General features: G+C 41.3%; 1 protein-coding gene and 1 pseudogene across 1 annotated transcript; one reads left to right on the top strand and one right to left on the bottom strand.

The window, feature by feature from the left end:
• Window positions 1–267: 267 nt before the first annotated feature.
• Window positions 268–6193, bottom strand: LOC135574119 (basal body-orientation factor 1-like; annotated as a pseudogene).
• Window positions 6194–11804: 5611 nt separating this feature from the next.
• On the top strand, window positions 11805–22991 carry LOC115138523 (ectonucleoside triphosphate diphosphohydrolase 5-like). The gene is made up of 13 exons (XM_029675434.2): window positions 11805–12315; window positions 12778–12857; window positions 13209–13352; window positions 13740–13815; window positions 14418–14453; window positions 17499–17587; window positions 17686–17765; window positions 18573–18634; window positions 18820–18921; window positions 19707–19850; window positions 20074–20130; window positions 21218–21333; window positions 21433–22991. Exons 1-13 carry the CDS (start codon window positions 12021–12023, stop codon window positions 21514–21516), a joined length of 1365 nt encoding a protein of 454 aa, XP_029531294.1. The 5' UTR covers window positions 11805–12020; the 3' UTR covers window positions 21517–22991.
• The last annotated feature ends 766 nt before the right edge of the window (window positions 22992–23757 follow it).

Genomic DNA, 23757 nt, shown 5'->3' on the forward strand with positions numbered 1-23757 from the left:
ACATCCTGTGGTGCAGTTATTCCTGCATGTGTCAATATTTCATTACGTTCAGTACAGGTTGCATTTTAATAAAAAGCAATCCGTTTTAATTTAACCCTTTATCGTTCGTCTGTCTGTCCTGACTCCTTTTAAAAAGTTAGTTTTCCTTTTGTACGCTTTAAATGATGACGATCAGAAAATACCACACAAATGTTTTTTTCACAAAACCATCAACATAATTCTGGAGACTTCATTTGGAGCAGCAAAATTCTCAGACCGACCGTGACACTAACACCGCAGGGGACTGTCGGGGAGCTCATGTGTTCTGGATATCCGGCTGGGGTTGGAGGGAAGGGTATACACAGGCGCCTGGGTGATGGTCACAAGGGACGGCTCCTCTGTAATTCTGCAAGGCATATGTCATTATGTAACAACAAATCTACAAGGTCTGATAAATCACTCTCACTGCTGGTGTTTAAACATGCTCCATGGGACAGATAAATCTACCGAAGCTTTGTAATTACAAAGAGAAACCAGGACATTCTCCTCAAGTATTGTTTTGGTGTCTTACCCGGGATCTGTGTCGTTCTGGTTCCTATCTGGGGATGCCAACAACACCAAAGGTTGGCTCAGATTCCTGCAAAAGGAAGAGTAGATTGAAATGCTGTAGATTTTTAAAAGGAATGTTTTCCCATACTGTGGCAGCTGTTCTCTCTAGCTGTAGACTGAAGAAATGAGAGTCATTATGATTCCTACTCTACTGGGTTTCTGTAAATTCATCCTAGGTCGCCAAATGCTCTGTTTGCAAGGCTAGACGCCAGGACAATGTTGACACCATATACATTCAGATCCCCTGCACTCAACTTGACAATTATGCTGCTAGCTGTTCCCTAACCACAGGCGTTCAAATAACTAAATAAACTCCTTGTGCACGTGAAGTGGGGCCAAGAGGCTGAAGGCAAATCGGCGTGGCCAGATGTTTGTTTCCAAGCACAGGACTCTGTGGCCGGCCCTATTTTTACTATTGTGCCCAGACTCTTTCTTCCTTCTTTTTAAGCAGCTGTACGGAAAAGAAAATTATGTTGATGTTACCATAAACTGATGTTTTATGGTATCCTCTTCTGCTGACCAAAGAGCTGTTTATTTGCGACTCCTTTTTAAATGTCTTAAAGGCCCTCAGACTGTAGCACGGCTCGTGCTTCTTATGGTATCTCTGCGTTTTCATCTCAACTCTTTATTGTGCCAGGGGTTTTGTTTTCATGTTTAATGATTCCAAATTGATGGTATCATCTAAACTGAACGCAGTAGAAATAGAAAAGAGGGAAGCTAACAATGAGCATGTCTGCTGGCAGACAACACAGGACCCACACGATGTACCTTGCTTTCTGTCCGTTCGTTTTGGCAGTCTAAGCTCTTTCTCCTTCTGCTCCCACGTGAGTTCAGAGATGTCAACCCTGTTGCTCTGGAGATTTTTCCTGAAACACAAGTGTAGTGGAAAAATTGATTTTCATGTAGGAACAGTCTAGACATTATTTGTCAAATTTTGAACAGTGTACAGTGTTTGTGTTTTGAATAGATGACTGCTGAATCATATACAGCTGACAAGGAGTTGCTACCAGAGAAATGGGGCAATGTACGGTAAGTGGTGGTGATGACCGCAGGCAGGCCACTTCTCAGCCTCCTCCAGGTCGGTGTAGACACTGTTGGTGCTGTGAGGGGTTTTTGGGGGAGGTGTGGATTCAGGAGTACTCCTGCTTGCCTGACCAGGCCTTACTCATCCTCCTACGGTGGGCCTCCTGGCTGTACTGCAGCCGGCAGGCCTGGATCTCATGCTTCACCTTGCCCAGGGCCGCCTGGAAGAATCATTCTAGCTCTGTGCATTGCTACACAATGCTGTGGCTGCCGCTTCACTCGCCCCATCTCCTTCTCCCGCATGGCCAGCAGCTTCTGCAACTTGTCCAACTTCACTTGGCCGGCCTGGGTGCTGTCCAGGGCCTGGTGCTGTCTCTCAAACTCACCCACCATGAGCCCTAGGGCCTGCTCCAGGGTCCCCACCTTCCCCCTCAGCTCTGCTATCTCCTGGGCCCTCACCTGGGACACATTCTCCCATCAGCTCACTGGTCTTCTAGGGGTGGGAAATATAGGAATGGTTGAGGGGTTAGTCTTAAAATATGGTTGCAATCATCATGACAATATACATATGGCTTTCTCCAAGGTAATGTAGTTAATTAAAGCCACTAAATGGCATGTTGATGAACGAATAATGTTTTTGGGGGGGGGGCTTAATTGCCGAATGGAAGGAGGGTTGCGCGTGGAAGGAGGGTTGCGCGTGGAAGGAGGGTTGCGCGTGGAAGGAGGGTTGCGCGTGGAAGGAGGGTTGCGCGTGGAAGGAAATGGATGGAGCATGGAAGGAAATGGATGGAGCATGGAAGGGAATGGAAGGAGGCTGGAGCATGGAAGAAGGACTGCGCTGGGGTGACTTCATCCTGTCCTCACTTTATCGAAATAATGGGCGAGATTATGGTATTTGCTTCAGAGAAACAGTGCCCCGAAAATACTGAGGGGGGAAGCCACTGACTTGGAACCCAGAAGCCAGTGGAAACTTGCCACAACCACCAGCCACCAGCTCACACTGGAGGTGAGGGTTATGAGGGGCCGCAAGCAAAACAAACATGGGGTCAGCAAATATAAATAAAATGGGAAATACCATCTGAAATATGTCCTCTGGAGATTTGCCACGTGTTTAACAATTTAAAGGCAAGTTATTGAGATGGTATTGAGATGATGAATGCCTACAGTTCTGTTTGTGGCGCCATTGGGGCTGGTGTACCGTATGCAGTGCCAGGGAGGCGTTTTCCTCAGCCAATGACAGTCATCTTCCTCAGGTTCTCCACTTAGTCTCAGCCAGGCACTAGGCTACCAAAGTTGTTGTTGAACATGAAGCGCAATGCGTTGTCTCGCTGCCTGACAGTTTTAACTTTCATGTGCCAAACTCTCTCTAAGGTATAAATGGCATAAAGGTGGTGTGCTGGGTTTGGTGATGTAGTAGAGAAAATTGAGTGACATCAAATTCCAAGCTTAGAATGCTGGGGAAGATTTGGTTTTAATTTGCCTTAAGTCACCAAATTGGTCTGAAATATACAATATAAATCACCAAGAACTGAAGTATAGAACTGGCAATACAGTATCAGTATTGAAGATCATTTATAGACTATAAAAGAACACAGACTTCAAAGTGTGTATATAGTACCTAGTCTGTCCTCAGATGGCTTTCGAACTATACAGTACAGAGAGGTCTTCCCCACTGTTCCAAACCAGGACCCTCTTCCCTGCAACCCTGCAAGGCATTCTGGAACTGCTTGGGATGTCATCATTGGCTTAGGTGATGTACACTATCTTAAGGAAGACAAACTGGTGTGGTCAAGAACCTTGGTTTCCCTCCCATGTTATTTATTTGGCATCTTTTTTTTTCTCTCCTGGCCTGAAGGTGCAGTTTGAACAGTAAAATTAGCTTGTAATTGGCCAGCGGAGACACTCACACAACGGCTTCATTGTGGGCCCTCTCATCCAGTTGGGCGATCCTCTGCTCTGCCTCCTCCTCTAGGTGAAACTGCAGCGAACACAGTACTCACTGTTCCTCTCGCCCCCCTCTCTATAGCTCAGTTAGGCTTTTCACACCTAAACGTCTTTACCCATTAAATCCAATACTTTTTGATTAGCCCAAGGCTAGTTTTCCCTAAGTGTATTTTTCATGTACAAAATAATTTGTCCCTTTTTTAAAGTCATCATACCTTTTTCACTGAAGAATGTGTGCTCCATTCTAGCTAGGCTTTACTTGTGCTCCCTCTCTGCAATGTACATGCTTTCTTTAATCTAGAAAATAGAGAGTTGATGATCATTGATAGAACTATGAAATCATTCACAATCAAGAGTGGTACTTCAGGGTATGAAACAAGGTTTCTGTCCATCTTGTTCTCATACTACTGAGCTCCTGTCCATTCGTGCTTTATTTTCCCCCAAACTCCTTGATAGTCTTCAGTTCACCCTGGATCATCCTGAACTCGATGGATGTCTTGAAGTTCTTATCCAGCTCAATTAATTTAAGAGTGTACTCTGAAACCTGCAACAACCAATCGGTGTTAGTTATACTGTATATTACTTGGATTTTGGAGTCAAAGAAAATGATATTCTCTATACAGCAGGTGTAAATACTGTATACTGATATTATTAGCTACTTTACGTATACAATTAACATTTTGAGAATGTACACTTTCCAAAGCGAAGTGTGTGTCCACTTCATATTTGTACGTGAGATGGCAGCTGCTATTTCAGAAATATAACTGATGCAGATTTTCTGAGGAAATTACCATAGCTTCCAGGAACCCGGAGGAGAACAGCTGGGAATAAAATCTAAAAGTTCAGATGAAGTATTGCCTTTGCAACCAAACCCAAATCAGTCTGAGGCTGAAATCCGAGTTTAAATGCTGCTGTGTACACCCCAGTCAGAAATGACTAAAGTGGACAAAGTTATGGAAGGCAAGCAAAACATTCACCCACAGTCAGGTACATGATGACTAAATGATAGGTTAGCAACCATTTGATTATAATGTTATGCCTAATTGTTATTCTTTAGATTAATTTATGAATGCCATGCTACTTTAGATGCCACTTATTCTGCTATGGGACTGTGTGCTCTATACACTTAGGACAGGGATCAATTCAATTAGCCACAGCTTTCTTTAGAAACCTTGCGTTCTTTCATCAAATGGACAGATTTGTGCTTAAGAAGTTTAGCATTTCTCTCTTCTCTGTTATTCCTAATGCTGTGCTTTTAATTTGAAAAGAAAATATGGCTCTGACCCAGTGGAATGACTGGAAAATGACAGCTGCTAAATATCTTGATGATATAATTGTTTGGTTGCTGACTTTTTCAACATTGTCAGACTAATTTGAGACAGATGCCACGGGGCTCCTGTTCTCTGAGTGCTTTTATGTGATTTCCATTAGCTAAGTCAATTTTCAAGATGAACCATTTAACACTTTACAATGAGCAAAGGGGGTTGAGGGGCATGTTGTGATCACATCATTAGGGTCAACCACGAAAATAATTTTCCCAAATGAGTGCTACAATGGCATAAGTGACAATGCCATGCATGTCTAAAATGGGCGTGTTTTAAATTGGTCCAGACCGAGCGTCTTATTTCTCAAAAGCTTATTGGGTCCCATTTTTACAAGCATGGAGATGGAAAACAACTGTCAGCAAAAGTGGCACATTTTGTTGTTTGACCATTCCAATGGCAGTTAGATATTTAAAAATATCTTTACTCCAATCAATGTGATGTATTCTTCTCTGTAGAGATCTACTGTCAAAATTAACCCGTAAATAAAGTTGCACACCAGCACAAACAATCCATATGACACAGGAGGGAAAGAAACCTTCTTAGCCTATACAAACTAGTTTTTATATGTTTGAGACCATGCACATTTGACCAACTTTTTTTTCTGTATCCAAAGAAGGGCATTACCAAAACATAATTTCTGACTATATGGCTGAAAGTGTATGGGGTAGGTTTTTAGTTTTTGTTTTCTTTGTTTTTTCATATAAGTTAGCATAGGGACTGCCTAATTATAAAGAACACTGTGCTCTGTAAGATGTAAACTGTCTAGTCACTCCGTGTTCTTTTGAATGTGGCTGTTAGGTCAACATGATGGAAGACTTACCTGGGAGGTTAGTTACCCAAACTTAATTCACAAAGACTAAATACTTACCAGCTGTTCATTTTCCTCAAGGGCCTGTTTTATTTAACTTTTTAAATGGTCCCTCCAGCCTTGTAATCGACAACAACAACAAAGTTAGGGAACAGGGGAGTTATGGATATGATCATTTTTTGTAATAAAAAAATAAAAAATGGTATATCGTTGTATTTTACATTTTGTGTGACTATCAGTGTACCAGTGTTTTTGTTTTGTGGACACCAGGAAGAACAGCTGCTGCTTCTGCGAAAGCTAAAGAAGAGCAGCATTGACCTTTTCCTTCTCAATGTCAGACTCTTTATTGGCTTTTGACTCCTGTTTGCCTCGTATACATACACAGACCTTGCCTAACAATAGCTAGCTAAAGTTAACTACCCCCAGTGTGATAACTAAGTTAGCTGCTGCTAACCTAATTCAAGCCATGACGACAACGCAAAGAACTTGTCTTACCCGTTAACATGATCAGTATTTCCCTTTTTTTCCATTTCTTCTTGGGCATTGTTTTGGATACGATAATTGAACTGATAAGAATGAATGGGGCACTTATAGGCTAGCTAGGTAAGCTTCACTTCAAGCCGCTGGGGAACCTGTGTTTTACCATTTTGATACCATAGAAACCATATCATGTGGCACTGGCTGTGGACATGTTAGCAGTCTACTTCACAATCACCTGAAGCAGGTAATGTCATATGCACAGTATACAAAACTATTCCAGGTCAATTTGACTTAGAATGCAATTACACAAAAACATATTCAAATGAACAGGCTACACACCATAAAGTTAGGCTAGCTACATAATACAAAACATGAACAGACCTTTGCATGAATATCAAGAAAGACATGTTCATTTTCTGCTCCTTGATCCTTGATTTTCTGCATCTTGATCCTCTTGTCATGTGAATATGTTAATATAGCACACGTGACACATTGACACAGATCTGTTTATAGGCCTACATGAGGGATGCGGTGCAGCCCCTGGTATGTACCATTTGCACCCCTTCTAAGAGGAATATTGTTCTGCGTGTCCTGGGAAGAACCTTGGGCCGCTGTCAGGTTACACAGCCAACAGGATCACACTGTTTTGTTGGATTACATAAATTGCGGAGAAGCCACAAAAGGTCAACAAATTGCAGTTGACTTTGCAGGCTCTGAGTACATGAACCAACTGAAATAAACAATGTAAAGTTATTGCGGGTCACTTCAATCCAAAAGCTACTGTCACATTACATGCCCTCTCTCAACTGGCTTCCAAATTGTGCTTTATGGAGAAACTTGAAGGTGCCCAAGGAACATTCTTCAACCAGAAGTTGAACAAAAAAGTATATCACAGATGTCAGGGTGTAGTTACTGTAAATTTAAGCATATAGCTTTTTGCACTGGCATCATGCACAGAGTTTGAGGACTAAATTTAAAGCTAATTGCTATGACAGGGAGTAGAACACTGAAATAACCCTGAGCATTTTGAAGCTGTCATTATCATTGGAATTGTAATGACATGGTTTAGGTCTCTTCAATAGAGTTTTGTGGTAGGACACCCGCAAACATGATATTCCTGAGGGCAACATTGCGGTATATTAATAATAGATTGCAAGGCTTGGATAACAATGCTTGGGTCATCTCTCATGCTTTAAAGCTTTTGGTTAAGATGCAACAAAACATCAAAAGTGTTTAAGATACCACTGAGGATTTATTTTTGGACCTTTTGACTAGTATTTGCTGTGTCTTACTGCCACCTAATTTCTACAAGTCTATGCCTCCCTCCGTAAAGCCCTATAGACTAACACAACCTTTCATATATATATATATATATTATTTACCAACTAACTAGTCTACATATTCTGAAACGAAGGATGGTTGTGTACAATAAGCAATTACCTTGCTTTACTAAAGTGACTTTTGATCTAAACTATTTTCATTTTCAAACTAAACATACTTTTATCATAGTATTCAACCACGACCACTGAACAATCTAGTTTGTCTAGTTTCACAGTTTATACAGCTCAGCTCAGCTCAGAAGTTGTCCGACCATGGCTCTCCTCTAAAATCATTGTAATCTGATTATGAAGGTTTGGCATGTTTTGACACAATAGGGACAAGTAGTAAGATTCCAAGGAACAAATCAATCAAAACACTGCACATGATCCAAATACATAATTTTTTCTATAGTAGTACTTACTGTACGTTATTGTATGTCTGAATGCCAAACTTAATTATGCAGTAGTATACATTTGTCTTTGTCAGGGTATGATACTTCTTCTCACAAAGGACCTTGGAGATAGCAGCATGGGGGAAAAGCAGACACGACATCATGGCTTTTGCAAGGACTGGAGTTAGTAACTTTAATATGACATCTTGTGTTTTTTGAGTGTGTGCAGCCAGCAACCTGTTAAATTGGCTCATATAGCTTTGCTGTTGTCAGATCTCTGTCAATGTGATATCCCTGTGTTTTATATGCAGTATCAGTCAAAAGTTGACACCTACTCATTCAAGGGTTTTTCTTAATTTTTTAAATGATTTTCTACATTGTAGAATAATAGTGAAGACATCAAAACTATGAAATAACACATGGAATCATGTAGTAACCAAAAAAGTGTTCAACAAATCAAAATAGATTTGAGATTCTTCAAAGTAGCCTCCCTTTGCCTTGATGAGAGCTTTGCACACTCTTAGCATTCTCTCAATCAGCTTCATGAGGAATGCTTTTCCAACAGTCTTAAAGGAGTTCGCAAATATGCTGAGCACTTGTTGGCTGCTTTTCATTCGCTCTGTGGTCCAACTCATCCTAAACCATTGTAACTGAGTTGAGGTCCGGGGATTGTGGAGGCCAGGTCATCTGATGCAGCACTCCATAACTCTCATTCTTGGTCAAATAGCCCTTACACAGCCTGGAGGTGTGTTTTAGGTCATTGTCCTGTTGAAAAACAAATGATAGTCCCACTAAGCGCAAACCAGATGGGATGTTGTATCGCTGCAGAATGCTGTGGTAGCCATGCTGGTTAAGTGTGCCTTGAATTCTAACTAAATCCCCACCTCCTCCATACTTCTCAGTGGAACCACACATGCTGAGATCATCCATTCACCAAAATCTCAAATTTGGACTCATCAGACCAAAGGACAGATTTCCACCGAACAGTTGGTGTTTAGATGTGTCTGTTACTTGAACTCTGTGAATCATTTATTTGGGGTGCAGTTTACTCTAATGAACTTATCCTTTGCAGCAGAGGTAACTCTGGGTCTTCCTTTCCTGTGGCGGTCCCCATGAGAGCTAGTTTCATCATAGCACTTGATTGTTTTTGCGACTGCATTAAGAAACTTTAAAAGTTCTTGAAGTGTTCCTGATTGACTGACCTTCATGTCTTAAAGTAATGATGGACTGTCGTTTCACTTTGCTTATTTAAGCTATTCTTGCCATAATATGGACTTGGTCTTTTACCAAATAGTGCTATCTTATGTATACCACCCCTACCTTGTCACAATATAACTGATTTGTCTCAAACACATTAAGAAGGAAAGAAATTCCACAAATTAACTTTTAACAAGGCACTCCTGTTAATTGAAATGCATTCCAGGTGACGACATCAAGAAGCTGGTTGAGAGAATGCTAAGAGTGTGCAAAGCTGTCATCAAGGCAAAGGGTGGCTACTTTGAAGAATCTAAAATCTGTTTTGATTTGTTTAACACTTTTTTGGTTACTACATGATTCCATATGTGTTATTTCATAGTTTCATGTCTTCACTAATATTCTACAATGTAGATAATAGTCCAAATTTGAAAAACCCTTGAGTGAGTAGGTATGTCCAAACTTTTGACTGGTAATGTATATATTTCCACACACTGGAATAATACTGTGAAATTGTGAAAATTATGATGCCCTTTTAGTGTAGCTGTTTTGAAAAGACTGCCTGAAATTTCAGCCTGTTTTAGTGGGGTAGCATTTTGGCCTTCCATGGTGACATCACAATGAGTTAATAAACCAATCTGCCAATAACAGCAAATGTTCCGTTTTTCCCTCCCCCACCGACATTTTTTTCTTTGCTACGAAGCTATTTTGTTTGTTTTCAATTAAAATTGTCAAAAATAATCACAGTAAGGTACTTAATTGTTACCAAGAAATTATTCAATATTGAGCTAAAACAGCTGCATTGGACATTTGAATGGACACAACGTCAATGAGAGGTCCTGCACATGCATGCTTTGATAGGGGAAATGGACCATAAGGGTGAACCACAGGATTGAAAAAGAGTAGCCACAGTATTTAGACAAAAAGGAAGGAGGAAAGAAAGTGCAATATTTTTAGTCCAAATTACAGTGTTAGAACAGTGCGCTGCACAGCGGACTGTCCTGGGATTGGAATGGCATGCTAGTGCCAAGCCCCATCCTTTCCTCGTGCCCTCTCTGTGGACCTTCTCTCTGCCCTTCTCAAGTCCTGCTGCAGGACTGCTGGCCGCCCCCATTCCGGCTTAATCACACCCCCTCAGCTGAGCTGGGTGACACATGCCACCACAGTTTGTGCTTCACTCACCCTGTGTGTGACTGTGTGGTGAACCTGTTAGCAGGAGCTGAGTTGGGTGATACCAGTTCAGCAATTCTGCAGTCTCTAGAAATATACAAATTCAACCTGTTTCAGCCCTGTCTTTGTTTACTGTTGCTGCAGCTTCTCGTGGGGACTGAGTGAAGGAAATCCCACTCTGGTGCAAAGCTAAGTTCATATGAGGTCTCTGAGTTAGCAGGGCCTCTTTGCTGAGCTGCAGTAGCACATTGTTATTGCTTCCCTCCCTCCTAGAAACCAGAAACTCTGAACATTACAGTACATTAGAATATTTTTGCTGATAGACTGGTTAATGACACCTTGCCAACCCCCCAGCTAAAATTGAAAACAGCTACTCATGCTTTTCATGGTTTCTCCTGTGAAACATGCTTTTAAATATTATTTCCTAGGAAAGCTTGTGGTTAGCACAGGGATGAGTGGGAGTGAGAATATTGCTTTCATTCTTTCAGCATTTATGCCAGTTGGAGTGCAAGTTGCATCAGCACATCTCTTATGAAAGGTTGGTTGGGTTTAAAGGTCTGCAGCATATGTTTTTATGTGGTAATTTTCACATGTCATTATTGGTTCGGAATGTGATACACACATACAATGACTTATACATATCTAGAGAAAGGTGTATTGCCCGTCTTGCCTTGGGCTGTCAGGTTACTACCTGACAGGTTACTACCTCAGGTTACTACCTCAGGTTACTACCTGACAGGTTACTACCTCAGGTTACTACCTCAGGTTACTACCTCAGGTTACTACCTCAGGTTACTACCTGACAGGTTACTACCTCAGGTTACTACCTCTCAGGTTACTACCTCTCAGGTTACTACCTCTCAGGTTACTACCTCTCAGGTTACTACCTGACAGGTTACTACCTCAGGTTACTACCTGTCAGGTTACTACCTCAGGTTACTACCTGACAGGTTACTACCTCAGGTTACTACCTCAGGTTACTACCTGACAGGTTACTACCTCAGGTTACTACCTGTCAGGTTACTACCTCAGGTTACTACCGCAGGTTACTACCTGACAGGTTACTACCCCAGGTTACTACCCCAGGTTACTACCCCAGGTTACTACCTCAGGTTACTACCTTAGGTTACTACCTCAGGTTACTACCTCAGCCCAAGTCAAGACAGGCAATACAAGAAATTAAGACGAATATGAGTAATAGGCTACTTTGTGCAGGGAAGGAATTGTAGTAATCGACAAGCTTGCCTGTAAGTCTTAATTAAATACACCAATAAAATGTATTTTAAGACAATTGCTTCAAATTTCTACAAGCCAGTCATTTTGATGTCTTGATAGATCCTCTTTCTTTCTTCACTTGGGGGGATTTTTGGCTCCAGCTTGCACACAAAAGATGAAGAGAGAGAAAAATAATTGCTGCTGGTAAGCAGATAGTCAGTATCCAGTTCTTTCAGAAGGGGTACTCTTGAAGGAACCTAGATGGAACGCAACAGGATTGGTGGATGACCTGTCATGGTGTGGCCCAGTGCCAAGCCCGTATGTCTTTATATACTATAAACCGATGACCAGACAGTCCTGAATGTGCATTGCTACCCACACTGTCTCTGCCTCTCCGGTTGTCTCTCATCACCTCTGCAAGCTGCTGCCACTGCATTTTGTGCTGCTCCTCTGAAGAAGACTATCTTGAATAAGGCACAGTTTGACTCTTACTGTATATCCATAGAGTAAAGTGTTTTAGCTTTTACAAAAGCATCATTGTTTCTTTGGGTGTTAAAAAAAGATGGCTCTTCAAATGCTTCTCCTGACAGTAATGTCAATGTCGGTTCTGGCTTGGAACTTCCAAGCGAAGGCAACCTACCATCCTCGCCAGACAGTCCACCACGAACACTCTGCTAACATGGAAAACCTCCTGCCCGAAAACCTCCTGCTCGAAGTCGTGCCCAAAATCTTGCCTGAGGTCTTGCTTGAGGTCTCCCATCCTGTCAACCTCAGCCGCACTTTCTATGGGATCATGTTCGATGCTGGGAGCACAGGCACCCGGATCCACATCTATACATTTATCCAGAAAGACCCAGGTGAGTGTTTTCTCTCTCTTTTTCTGTGTATTTCATTCAGTATCTATCAGCCTTAGCTTAGTCCCAGGAGCCAATAGGGGTTTACATTCAGCTGTCTCCCATATGTTTGCCGTTGGGTCATTCGCTCTGTGGTGTAAAGGCAAACATGTGCCGTCAGCATGGGGAGAGAGCAATCATGGGCAAGACCGAACCAAGAGGCAGCTGAGTTGTAGTTTTAATCATCTGTTAGTGTGGCCGAAATCCCTAAAAACGAACCTCTAATAATGGACTTTGATTTGCTGTTTTTGTATTTACTTTACCTTTAACATCAGTGATTGTAAAGCCTAGCAATGATTGAGGCAACAAAGCACGTTTCAAAGCACACATTAATGCAACAGAGTTCTGTTATTTCACACATTTCATATATTTATATCTTGTTTGAAAATTGAATGCATTCTCCCCATCTACTCTTTGTCTTTTTAGTTGAGCTGCCAGTTCTGGACAATGAGATGTATCATGCGGTGAAGCCTGGTCTGTCTGCCTATAAAGATAAGCCTGAAGAGGTATGTATCATGCCTATCATTTTCTCATTTAGGCATTGCGATGTAGACCATGTAATTACATGAACTGATTCTGTTGAAGCTGTCACTTAAGTCTGATATTTACTGTCTTGGGATCTACATCTTAAAAACCAGACGATGTGAAGTCCTATGTGGACAAACATATCAACCCTTTAATCAACTGAATACGTTGAAATATCTATATTGAAATATCTATATCAGCCCTTTAATCAACTGAATACGTTGAAATATCTATATTGAAATATCTATATCAGCCCTTTTGGTCACGGCTGTGATTTGAGAGTGTTCCAGTGGAGACCATGCTCATCTGTTAATGCCTTTTATCCCATTCAGGGTGGGAACACGATCAGAGCGCTGCTGAAGGTGGCCAAGAAGACGGTGCCAGAGGACGAGTGGAAGCAGACCCCGGTGGTCCTGAAAGCCACGGCCGGGCTCCGCCTCCTGCCCAAGGAGAAGGCTAATGCTCTGCTGGATGAGGTGAGGCACGTTTTCTCTCCCCTCAGTTAGTTTGGCACAGGGATGACAGGTCCTGCCAAGGATCGGGACATGAAACTGCTAAGTGCTTACAAGTGTTCTTGAAAAAACCAGGGGGGGAAAGTCTACCCACTTCGAGGTGGTGATCACTATGCAAAAAAACTGTTGTTTTGGGGTCGTCTGGAGTAGTGGAATATGTCATTTGAATGATTAAATTAGTGTGGCTACTCTAGCCATGCTTGTGGTTTTGCATTCCGCCATTCTCAGCCAAATGTGCCTAATAACAATTCCTGAGTCTTGAGATAATAAGTATCAATTTTTATTTTCTTCTTGTCTTTATTCATCATGATCTTTATTAATATGCACTGTCATCATAAATTGTCCCCGTAGGTTCGGGAAGTCTTTGACGAGTCCCCCTTCTTTGTACCGAACAACAGTGTCTCCATAATGAATGGAACAAATGAAGGTATGTCACTTTGTTGCTGTCACAAACATTTGTCTTTCATGTTCTTTTATGGTACTGTGGTATTGTGGGTATGTTGGTAAAGAGGAAAACTGTAGACATTGTTTAGATTAGCTAAACGCTGCAGTATTGTCAAACCAGGTGGTTGGTATCTCCGAACACTGTCCTAGTAACATGTGTTTATAAGAGCTCTATCGCTACCTCATAGAGCAATTAAATAACCTTGTCTGGGTTGTCCTTCCCACACTCAATATTAAGTGATCCTCCACATCACTCATTAAGACACCCGCAACAACTCCTGTTTCATCAGATGTGCAATTCATTAGCCTCACTTTATGAGAGCTATAACCTGAGCTCTGAGACAGTAGTAATGACCTGGGTTGGTCTATCCATGTCAGACAAATATTGCTAATGTAACAGCTGCTAAATGAATGAAAACTAGTATAACCTCCAATATCTTAACTGACAGTCTCTGAACTGCATGTGTTCAAATGGCAATATGTATCAGTACTTCCAACAACACGATTACAAAGGCAACAATTGTATATGATTTGGGCTCAAGTGAATGTTTACTTCATACACTCTCCATCTACTCTCTCTTGTAGGAGTCCTGGCCTGGGTAACAGTGAACTTTTTGACAGGTAAGACATTGCTCATGTTTTGTTAAGGTGGTGTTAATGGTCAGGGGGGTCATTTCTGAGGTTTAAACACTGTACACAGTTGCAGAGCAGTGCAAGTCTCCTGTCTGACTGTCTTGAATGTTGGCCACCATCTGGTCACGATGGGATGCAATATTCCCTCACCTTTTACACAGAGTTAGTGTAACATTTATTTTAAAACCTATCCTATGGCCAAAATGATAGCCGCCGCCTTTCTCTTGGTGGCCACAGACCTATAGTACCAGTCAAACGTTTGGACACATACTCATTCAAGCGTTTTTATTTATTTGGACCATTTTCTACATTGTAGAATGACAGTGAAGACATCAAAACTATGAAATAACACATATGGAATCATGTAGTTACCAAAAAAGTGTTAAACATATCTAAATATATTTTAGATACTTCAAGGTAGCCAGCCTTCGTCTTGATGACAGCTTTGCACACTCTTGGCATTCTCTCAACCAGCTTCATGAGGTAGTCACCTGGAATGCATATTAATTAACAGGTGTGCCTTGTTAAAAGTACATTTGTGGAATTTCTTTCCTTAACGCGTTTGAGCCAATCAGTTATGTTGTGACAAGGTAGGGGTGGTACAGAAGATGGCACTATTTGGTAAAAGGCCAAGTCCATATTATGGAAAGACCAGCTCAAATAAGCAAAGAGAAACGACAGTACATCATTACTTTAAGACATGGTCAGTCAATGCGGAAAATTTCAAGAACTTTGAAAGTTTGCAGTCACAGAAACCATCAAGCACTATAATGAAACTTGCTCTTATGAGGACAGCCACAGGAAAGGAAGACTCAGAGTTGCAGAGGATAAGTTCATTAGAGTTTCCAGCGTCAGAAATTGCAGCCCAAATACATCTTTCACAGAGTTCAAGTAACAGACACATCTCAACATCAACTGTTCAGAGGTGACTGCGTGAATCAGGCCTTTATGGTCGAATAACTGCAAAGAAACCACTACTAAAGGACACCAATAAGAAGAACATACTTGCTGGGGCCAAGAAACATGAGCAATGGACATTAGACCATTGTAAATCTGTCCTTTGGTCTGATGAGTCCAAATTTGAGATTTTTGGTTCCAACCGTCATGTCTTTGTGAGACGCAGAGTAGGCGAACTGATGATCTCCGCATGTGTGGTTCCCACCATGAAGCATGCTGGAGGCATTGTGATTGTATGGGGGTTCGTTGCTGGTGACACTGTCTTTATTTATTTAGAGTTCAAGGCACACTTAACCATCATGGCTAACAGCATTCTGCAGCGACACGCCATCCCATCTGGTTTGCGCTTAGTGGGACTATAATTTGTTTTTCAACAGGACAATGACCCAACACACCTCCAGGCTGTGTAAGGGCAATTTGCCCAAGAAGGAGAGTGATGGAGTGCTGCATCAGATGACCTGGCCTCCACAATCACCTGACTTTAACCCAATTGAGATGGCTTAGGATGAGTTGGACTGCAGAGGGAAGGAAAAGCAGCCAACAAGTGCTCAGCATATGTGGGAACTCCTACAAGACTGTTGAAAAAGCATTCCAGGTGATGCTGGTTGAGAGAATGCCAAGAGTGCACAAAGCTGTCAAGGCAAAAGGTGGCTACTTTGAAGAATCTCAAATATAAAATATATATTTATTTGTTTAACACTTTTTTGGTTACTACGTGATTCCATATGTGTTATTTCATAGTTTTCATGTCTTCCCTATTTTTCTACAATGTAGAAAATCGTAAAAATAAAGAAAAACCCTTGAATGAGTAAGTGTGTCCAAACTTTTGACTGGTACTGTATACAGTTGAAGTCGGAAGTTTACATACACTTAGGTTGGAGTCATTAAAACTCGTTTTTCAACCACTCCACGCATTTCTTGTTAACAAACTATAGTTTTGGCAGGTCGGTTAGGACATCTACTTTGTGCATGACACAAGTAATGTTTCCAACAATTTTTTAGACACAGATTATTTCACTTATAATTCACTGTATCACAATTCCAGTGGGTCAGAAGTTTACATACACTAAGTTGACTGTGCCTTTAAACAGCTTGGAAAATTCCAGAAAATGATGTCATGGCTTTAGAAGCTTCTGTTAGGCTAATTGACATAATTTGAGTCAATTGGAGGTGTACCTGTGGATGTATTTCAAGGCTTACCTTCAAACTCAGTGCCTCTTTGCTTGACATCATGGGAAAATCAAAAGAAATCAGCCAAGACCTCAGAAAAAGCATTGTGGACCTCCACAAGTCTGGTTCAACCTTGGGAGCAATTTCCAAATGCCTGAAGGTACCATGTTCATCTGTACAAATAATAGTACGCTAGTATAAACACCATGGGACCACGTAGCCATCATACCGCTTAGGAAGGAGACTCGTTCTGTCCCCTAGAGATGAACGTACTTTGGTGCGAAAAGTGCAAATCAATCCCAGAACAACAGCAAAGGACCTTGTACAAAAGTATCTATATCCGCAGTAAGACGAGTCCTATATCGACATAACCTGAAAGGCTGCTCAGCAAGGAAGAAGCCAGACTACAGTTTGCAACTTCACATGGGGACAAATATCATACTTTTTTGGAGAAATGTCCTCTGGTCTGATGAAACAAAAATAGAACTGTTTTGCCATAATGACAACGTATTTGGTAGCAGGTAAACTTCTGACCCACTGGGAATGTGATGAAATAAATAATTCTCTCTACTATTATTCACATTCTTAAAATAAAGTGGTGATCCTACCTGACCTAAGAAAGGGAATTTTTACGAGGATAAAATGTCAGGAATTGTGAAAAACTGAGTTTAAATGTATTTGGCTAAGGTGTATGTAAACTTCCGACTTCAACTGTATCTATTAGAATGCCTGTCTTTGTCTCAAGCGGGTGGTTGGAAAATGAATGAATTCTAAATGCAGTATGTGGTCAATGTACAGTACCTGTATGTTCTACTTTCTGTTTATAATGTCGATGATGGATAGAATCCTGTCTATAGTTTTCTATTTCCAATTCTGTGTGTTTGACTTTCCATCTGTTTGCTTTAGGTCACTTGTATGCCAAGACCAGGAAAACAGTGGGGATCCTGGACTTGGGTGGAGGATCTACCCAGATCACTTTCCTTCCAAAATCAAAGGTAAATGTTCAACTGAACTCCACTGATGTTTTACAAAGATTTAGATAAACATTGCTATTTAATTAGACATTACTCAACCCCTCTCTCTGTACCCATAGAAAACAGTTTTCACTGCCCCAGCCAGTTACATTGCCAACATCAACATGTTCAACCACACTCTACAACTCTATACTCACAGGTGAGTAAACAAGCATTGGTGCAGTATTTATAGTACAGATCTTCATTTTGCAGGAAAATAATCATGCTGCAACAGGAAATGTGAATTATAATGTGGATTATAATGTGGATTATAATTAATGGAAATTTTTGTTGGGGTTGATACATTTTTCGTAAAGGAAAATCAAGTCGGAAATTTCAAAGTGGAAATTACAAACTTCAGAAGCCTTTTTAAAACTCAAACACACTACAAGTTGTACATTTTCCTTTTGCCCCCAGAACAGCCTGAATTTGTTGGAGCATGGACTCTACAAGGTGTCAAGCGTTCCACAGGGATGCTGGCCCATGTTTACTCCAATGCTTCCCACAGTTGTGTCAAGTTGGCTGGATGCCATTTTGGTGGTGGACCATTCTTGATACACACAGGAAACTGTTGAGCGTGAAAAACCCAGCAACGTTGTGGTTCTTGACACACCGTTGCGCTTGGCACCTACTACCATATCCCATTCAAAGGCACTTAAATATTTTGTCTTGACCATTCACCCTCTTAATGGCACACATACACAATCCGTGCTTCCAAATGTCTCAAAGCTTAAAAATCCTTCTTTAACCTGTCTCCTCCCCTTCATCTACACTGATTGAAGTGGATTTAACAAGTGACATCAATAAGGGATCATAGCTTTCACTTGGATTCACCTACGTCATGGAAAGAGCACGTGTTCTTAATGTTTTGTATACTCATTGTATATCATGGCATGCAATGAAAACAGCATACTCACATTACCTTGGCATTGTCATGAATGTTTTCTGAATATCTGTTCTCATTCAGCTACCTTGGAAATGGACTTGTAGCGGCTCGATTGGCAACTCTTGGTGCTTTGGGGGCTGATGGTAATTTGAATTGTCATACAGTATTTGCTTAGCTATTCAAGCTAGGCAACTGCAGTCATTCATCTGTTCAGGCTGGATAAATACATTTGTATAATGCTGCAAGACACAAGATTTCTATAAATCAGACACACTATTTAACTGTCATCCTCGTTGGGGACAATGCAATAACTGGTTTACTCTTTCAGGTCTGGATTGGAAAGTTTTCACAAGTTCCTGTCTACCCAAGAAGTTCAGAGAGGACTGGACTTTTGGTGGAATCACCTACAAAGTTAGCGGAATTCCTGACGGTAAGCACAAGATAAAACATACAATTTCAATAATATTTTATTTTTTATAATCCTCGAAACTATAAATAAATTATTCAGTCTCAGAGCGCCATGTTAGAGTTTAGTTCAGTCTGAGTTGAGAACATTTTCCCACTGGACAGTGCAGAATGCATGTTTTGTCATTCTTTCTCTCTGCATGCAGACTTTAAACAGTTATAATAGAGCAAACCTTGTGTTTAAATGAGAGGAAAATTGTCAGTTAACTCCGCAAATAATGCAACACTCCCATACCACGGTCATGGAGCCAAAAGATACTGGGTTAGTCCCCGAGCTGGAATTTTTTTGTGTAAGGAGAGGCTTGATGTTGACCGCTTACAATTATGTGGTAAAAATAGATAACCCAACAGGCGTGTGCTACTCTTGTCAGCACTTGGTTTCCCCAGTTGTAACCAACAAACCAATCCCAGGGTGCTGTGAAAGTATCCTTTTGGGGTTTTTCTAGTGTAGAGCCCTGGAGAGCCCATAGCCTCAACCCCATTTTGATCTCATAAAGAGGCTTCGGGTTCTCCCAGTACATTCCACCACAAGCATGCAGCAAACTCAGGTATTTTACTCTCATTTGAAAATAAACCTTTTATTGTTGGTGCCAATTTAAAATGATTCTGGCTTGTTAACAATTGACTTGAGTGTTATGTTGTCATGAAGCTGACGTAACTCTATACTTTTATGATACCTGCCTTGAAGATTCAGTACAGTTTGTGATAGATAGTAATGATTATTTTGATGTTATCTGTGTGTCTCTCCAGGCTATGCAGGTTACAAGCTGTGTTACTATGAGGTGATGAGGGTGGTGAAAGGCATCGTGCACCAGCCGTTTGAGGTGAAGGGCAGCAGCATCTTCTATGCCTTCTCCTACTACTTCGACAGAGCTGTGGAGTCAGGCCTCATCGGTGAGTAGACACAGACCAGGACGGATACAAAACCACCATTCAGAAAGCATCCAGTTAAACCTCATAATGATATGAAAGGATTCAAGTTATATTTTTTTAATAAAAAATGTTTACTTATTTTCTCCTCAAATACATTTAACTGCAGTTTTTAGGATTTGCTTGGAAAACTGAAATGACAGCTGTTGTTGCAGATGAGAATAAGTATAAATGTTTTGTTTTCCAGATGGCAGTCGCGGTGGCATGGTAGAAGTCAGGGATTTCAAGAAGAGAGCCAAAGAAGGTGAGTGCTAGGCTTTTCCCCCTCAGAAACATGTTGACTATATTGATGCAGTACACAGTGTACAAACAAATAATGTTGGTGCTTATTTGCATGTTAGACTCAATAATCTCACGGGCCTTACAAAACATCAGCTCCTCACCACAAAATCTTGCCGTAAAAATACACGCTGTTCTAACTCACACAAACACTCAACCTTGTTTATGCCCAAACATCTTGGCACTACTGTAACCTAACCTGGAACATTGGCACTTTCGTTTGCCATTTCCAATATAACCAAGGACCATCAGATGAAATGTCTGATTCATAACTGTTCTCAGAGCCTAAACAAATATGTTGATATTTTACATACACATTGACATTTAGCTATTTAACACATTTACACATAATTTACAGTAATCTGATGTGGAAAGTGCTCTGGCACGTTAGATTGACATATAGCCTTGGTACTGTTAGAGCGCGTGGCTCAATAAATGCCTGTGCTAGATTTACAGCTAGCAGGAACGAGTTGGTGTGTTATGTAAAGTCTGTTTGCATTGCGAAAACAGTCATATGGTCTCGATGAACACGTTGGGCAGGTCGTCAGGTGTTGGACAGGTTGGCAGGCAGTTGACCTGGGCAGCTGTGAGCTCTCTCTCTCGTACCTGACAGCCACACAACACCAAACTGACCTGGGGGCTGAGCCTGAGAGAGACACACTGTGTACAGCTAGTCTGTTGACTCTGCCACCCATCCCCAGAATCACCAACATGTGCAGACCCTCAGCACTTGACTCTTCTCACACCCCCTTTCTCAGTCAGCTAAACAAACAAAATAAACCAAACAAGATGACCAGCTTTCTATTATGTGGTGTACAGGTTAGAGGTTGTCTGCTGCTTGACCCCACATGAGACATGATACAAGATGTCTCAAAATATGCCCACGCGTGCTGTCGTCATAAAACTCAGCATTAGCAGGACAGAACTATGTTACTGTTAAGTAAATAATTGTTAAATATCCACCAAATAAGGTGAATACATAATATTTCTAACAGTGCTCTCTGCCCCTTGTGATTTGTTGTTAACGTAGTGCCTACCTGATTTGTTTTCAGTGTGCAACAAGATGACCAAGTACCGTCCCATCAGTCCCTTCCTCTGCATGGATATGACATATATCACCTGCCTGTTGAAGGAGGGCTTTGGCTTCAAGGACAACACAATGCTGCAGGTGAGACAGGAACAGGTCACTGGGCACAAAGGTAGGGGACAGGCACCAAGACGTTAATAAGTCAACTTAACAAACATCGTTTTTTGTTCTGCTCCACAGCTTGCCAAGAAGGTGAACAACGTTGAGACAAGTTGGGCCTTGGGAGCCACATTCGATCACTTTAACAACCTCAACATCCACTAAGGGCAGCTATCCTAACTGTCTGCAGGCACTGAGAGGGACAGCCTGTTATTTGGGGCATCTCCTCCGCCACCGACCCCTGACTAGCCCCTCCCTCCTGCTCAGCAGCACTGCCACGCTCCTCCAGCCTGCCCATCCCCTCCCTCCCTCAGCAATCTCCTGCAAATAATCCAAGAACTGTTGACAAAGAAATCACTATATTTTTTATAAGGAAGGACAGCTATTTCTACTGTATGTTTAACCCATAATTAGTGAGTTGACTTTATTTTTGCAAAGCAAGCGTTTACATTTTCGCTTCCTTAGGGCTGTCTGACCTGAAATGCAGTCTTATTTGGCTACCTTTGAGTGTGTGAGTGAGTATTTAAAAGCAATGCGACTAGTAAGGTATTGAGAGAACTTTGGTCATGGAGTGCACTGTAAAGTACAGTGGAATATTTGAAAAAATGGGTTGCAGGAATGACAGTGAGGATCCTGGACTTGGGTGGAGAATCTACCCAGATCACTTTCCTTCCAAAATCAATGGTAAATGTTAAACTGCAACTCATTCTATCTGGAAATGTACATTATACTGTAGGACAAGTGGATAAGACATTTCCCCTCACAAGGCTTATAACAATAAATGGTTGAAATGACTTAGCCAAAGCTTCCCCCCTCATACTTTGCACAGAACACTTTAACTGCAGATACTGTATTGGAGATATGTTGCTTGGATGTTTACAGAGTTGTTCATATCCATCCATGTTAAAGGGAGGTGTCCAATTTGCAACAACTCAGGAGGCAAGTAAAGCTCAGAGGGGGGAGACGATAGTGTTCTCACTGAGTAAGTCTTGCATTTGATACATGAATACTGTACGGTGTTAATGTTTAAAAGTGCTGCCTTGGTAGATGTGTGGCCTTGTGTAGGATGGCCGGTGGTGTTGAATCAGAGTGAGTGACTTGTGTTTCTGACTGTTGGTGAACTCTGTTATGTGTGTTGTCTACGGTGTCACACTAAAAGATCATTGTTCGATCAGCCGTGTGCATGACGACAGGACCCTGTCAGAGGTTTAGCTTGTTGCTGTATTCAGCAACCAGTCATAATGTTATTATTAGAGCGTCTAAGCATGTCATGTATATCAAAGACCTTCAACCCATTAATCGTTCATTTGTAGGAATATAGCTCTTGGTTCAAGACACATATAATGCTTAATACTGTCATTTTCTTCTTGTGAACTGTACAAATATTTAAAATGCTGTTGCAATCTGTACAAAATTCAACTTTGCTGTATTATTGCTCCTGGTGCAATCATAGCCGCTATCTGTCCAATAACTTCTGCTGTATATAAAACTACAAAGTAAACCTGTATTAGTAAAATACTTACCAGTCTGTAACTGCTTAGACTTTGCAGATGAAAACGTTCTTTCTGCTGCATAATGTTCACTATGCTTTAAGGTGAACTGTTTGACAGATCATGTCAATATTTTATGAAAACCTGGTGCGTGTATACAGTATACATGTGTTTCAATAAAATACTAAAAGTGTATTTGTTTTCCCTAACATGTTCAGTCTTTAAATAGCCCAATATACAGCGTACAAAACATTAAGAACACCTTCCTAATATTGAGATGAACACCCCAATTCATCAGGGCATGGACTTTGTGTTGAAATTGTTCAACAGGGATGCTGGCCCGTGTTGACTCCAATGCGTCCCACAGTTGTGTCAAGTTGACTGGATGTCCTTTGGGTGGTGGACCGTTCCTAATACACACAGGAAACGTTTGAGCATGAAAAACCCAGCAGCGTTGCAGTTCTTGACACAAACCAGTGCGTCCGGCACCTACAACCATATCCCGTTCAAAGGCACTTAAAACATTTTTTCTTGATAGTTCACCCTCTGAATGGCACACATTCACAATCTGTCTCGCTTGTCTCAAAGCTTCAAAATCCTTCTTTAACCTGTCTCCTCCCCTTCATCTACACTGATTGAAGCGAATTTAACAAGTGACAACAATAAGGGATGAAAGCTTTCACCTGGTCAGTCTGTCATGGAAAGAGCATGTGTTCATAATGTTTTGTGAAACTGGGATACAGGATATTTAATTTGTTTTTACCTTAACTAGGCAAGTCAATTAAGAACAAATTCTCATTAACAATGATGGCCTACCTGGGAACACTGGGTTTACTGCCTAATTCAGGGGCAGAATGACAGATTTTTACCTTGTCAGCTCGGGGATTCGATCCAGCAACCTTTCGGTAGCCTAGTG

The sequence above is a fragment of the Oncorhynchus nerka genome, linkage group LG12 (assembly GCF_034236695.1).
Source record: "Oncorhynchus nerka isolate Pitt River linkage group LG12, Oner_Uvic_2.0, whole genome shotgun sequence".
NCBI lineage: Eukaryota > Metazoa > Chordata > Actinopteri > Salmoniformes > Salmonidae > Oncorhynchus > Oncorhynchus nerka.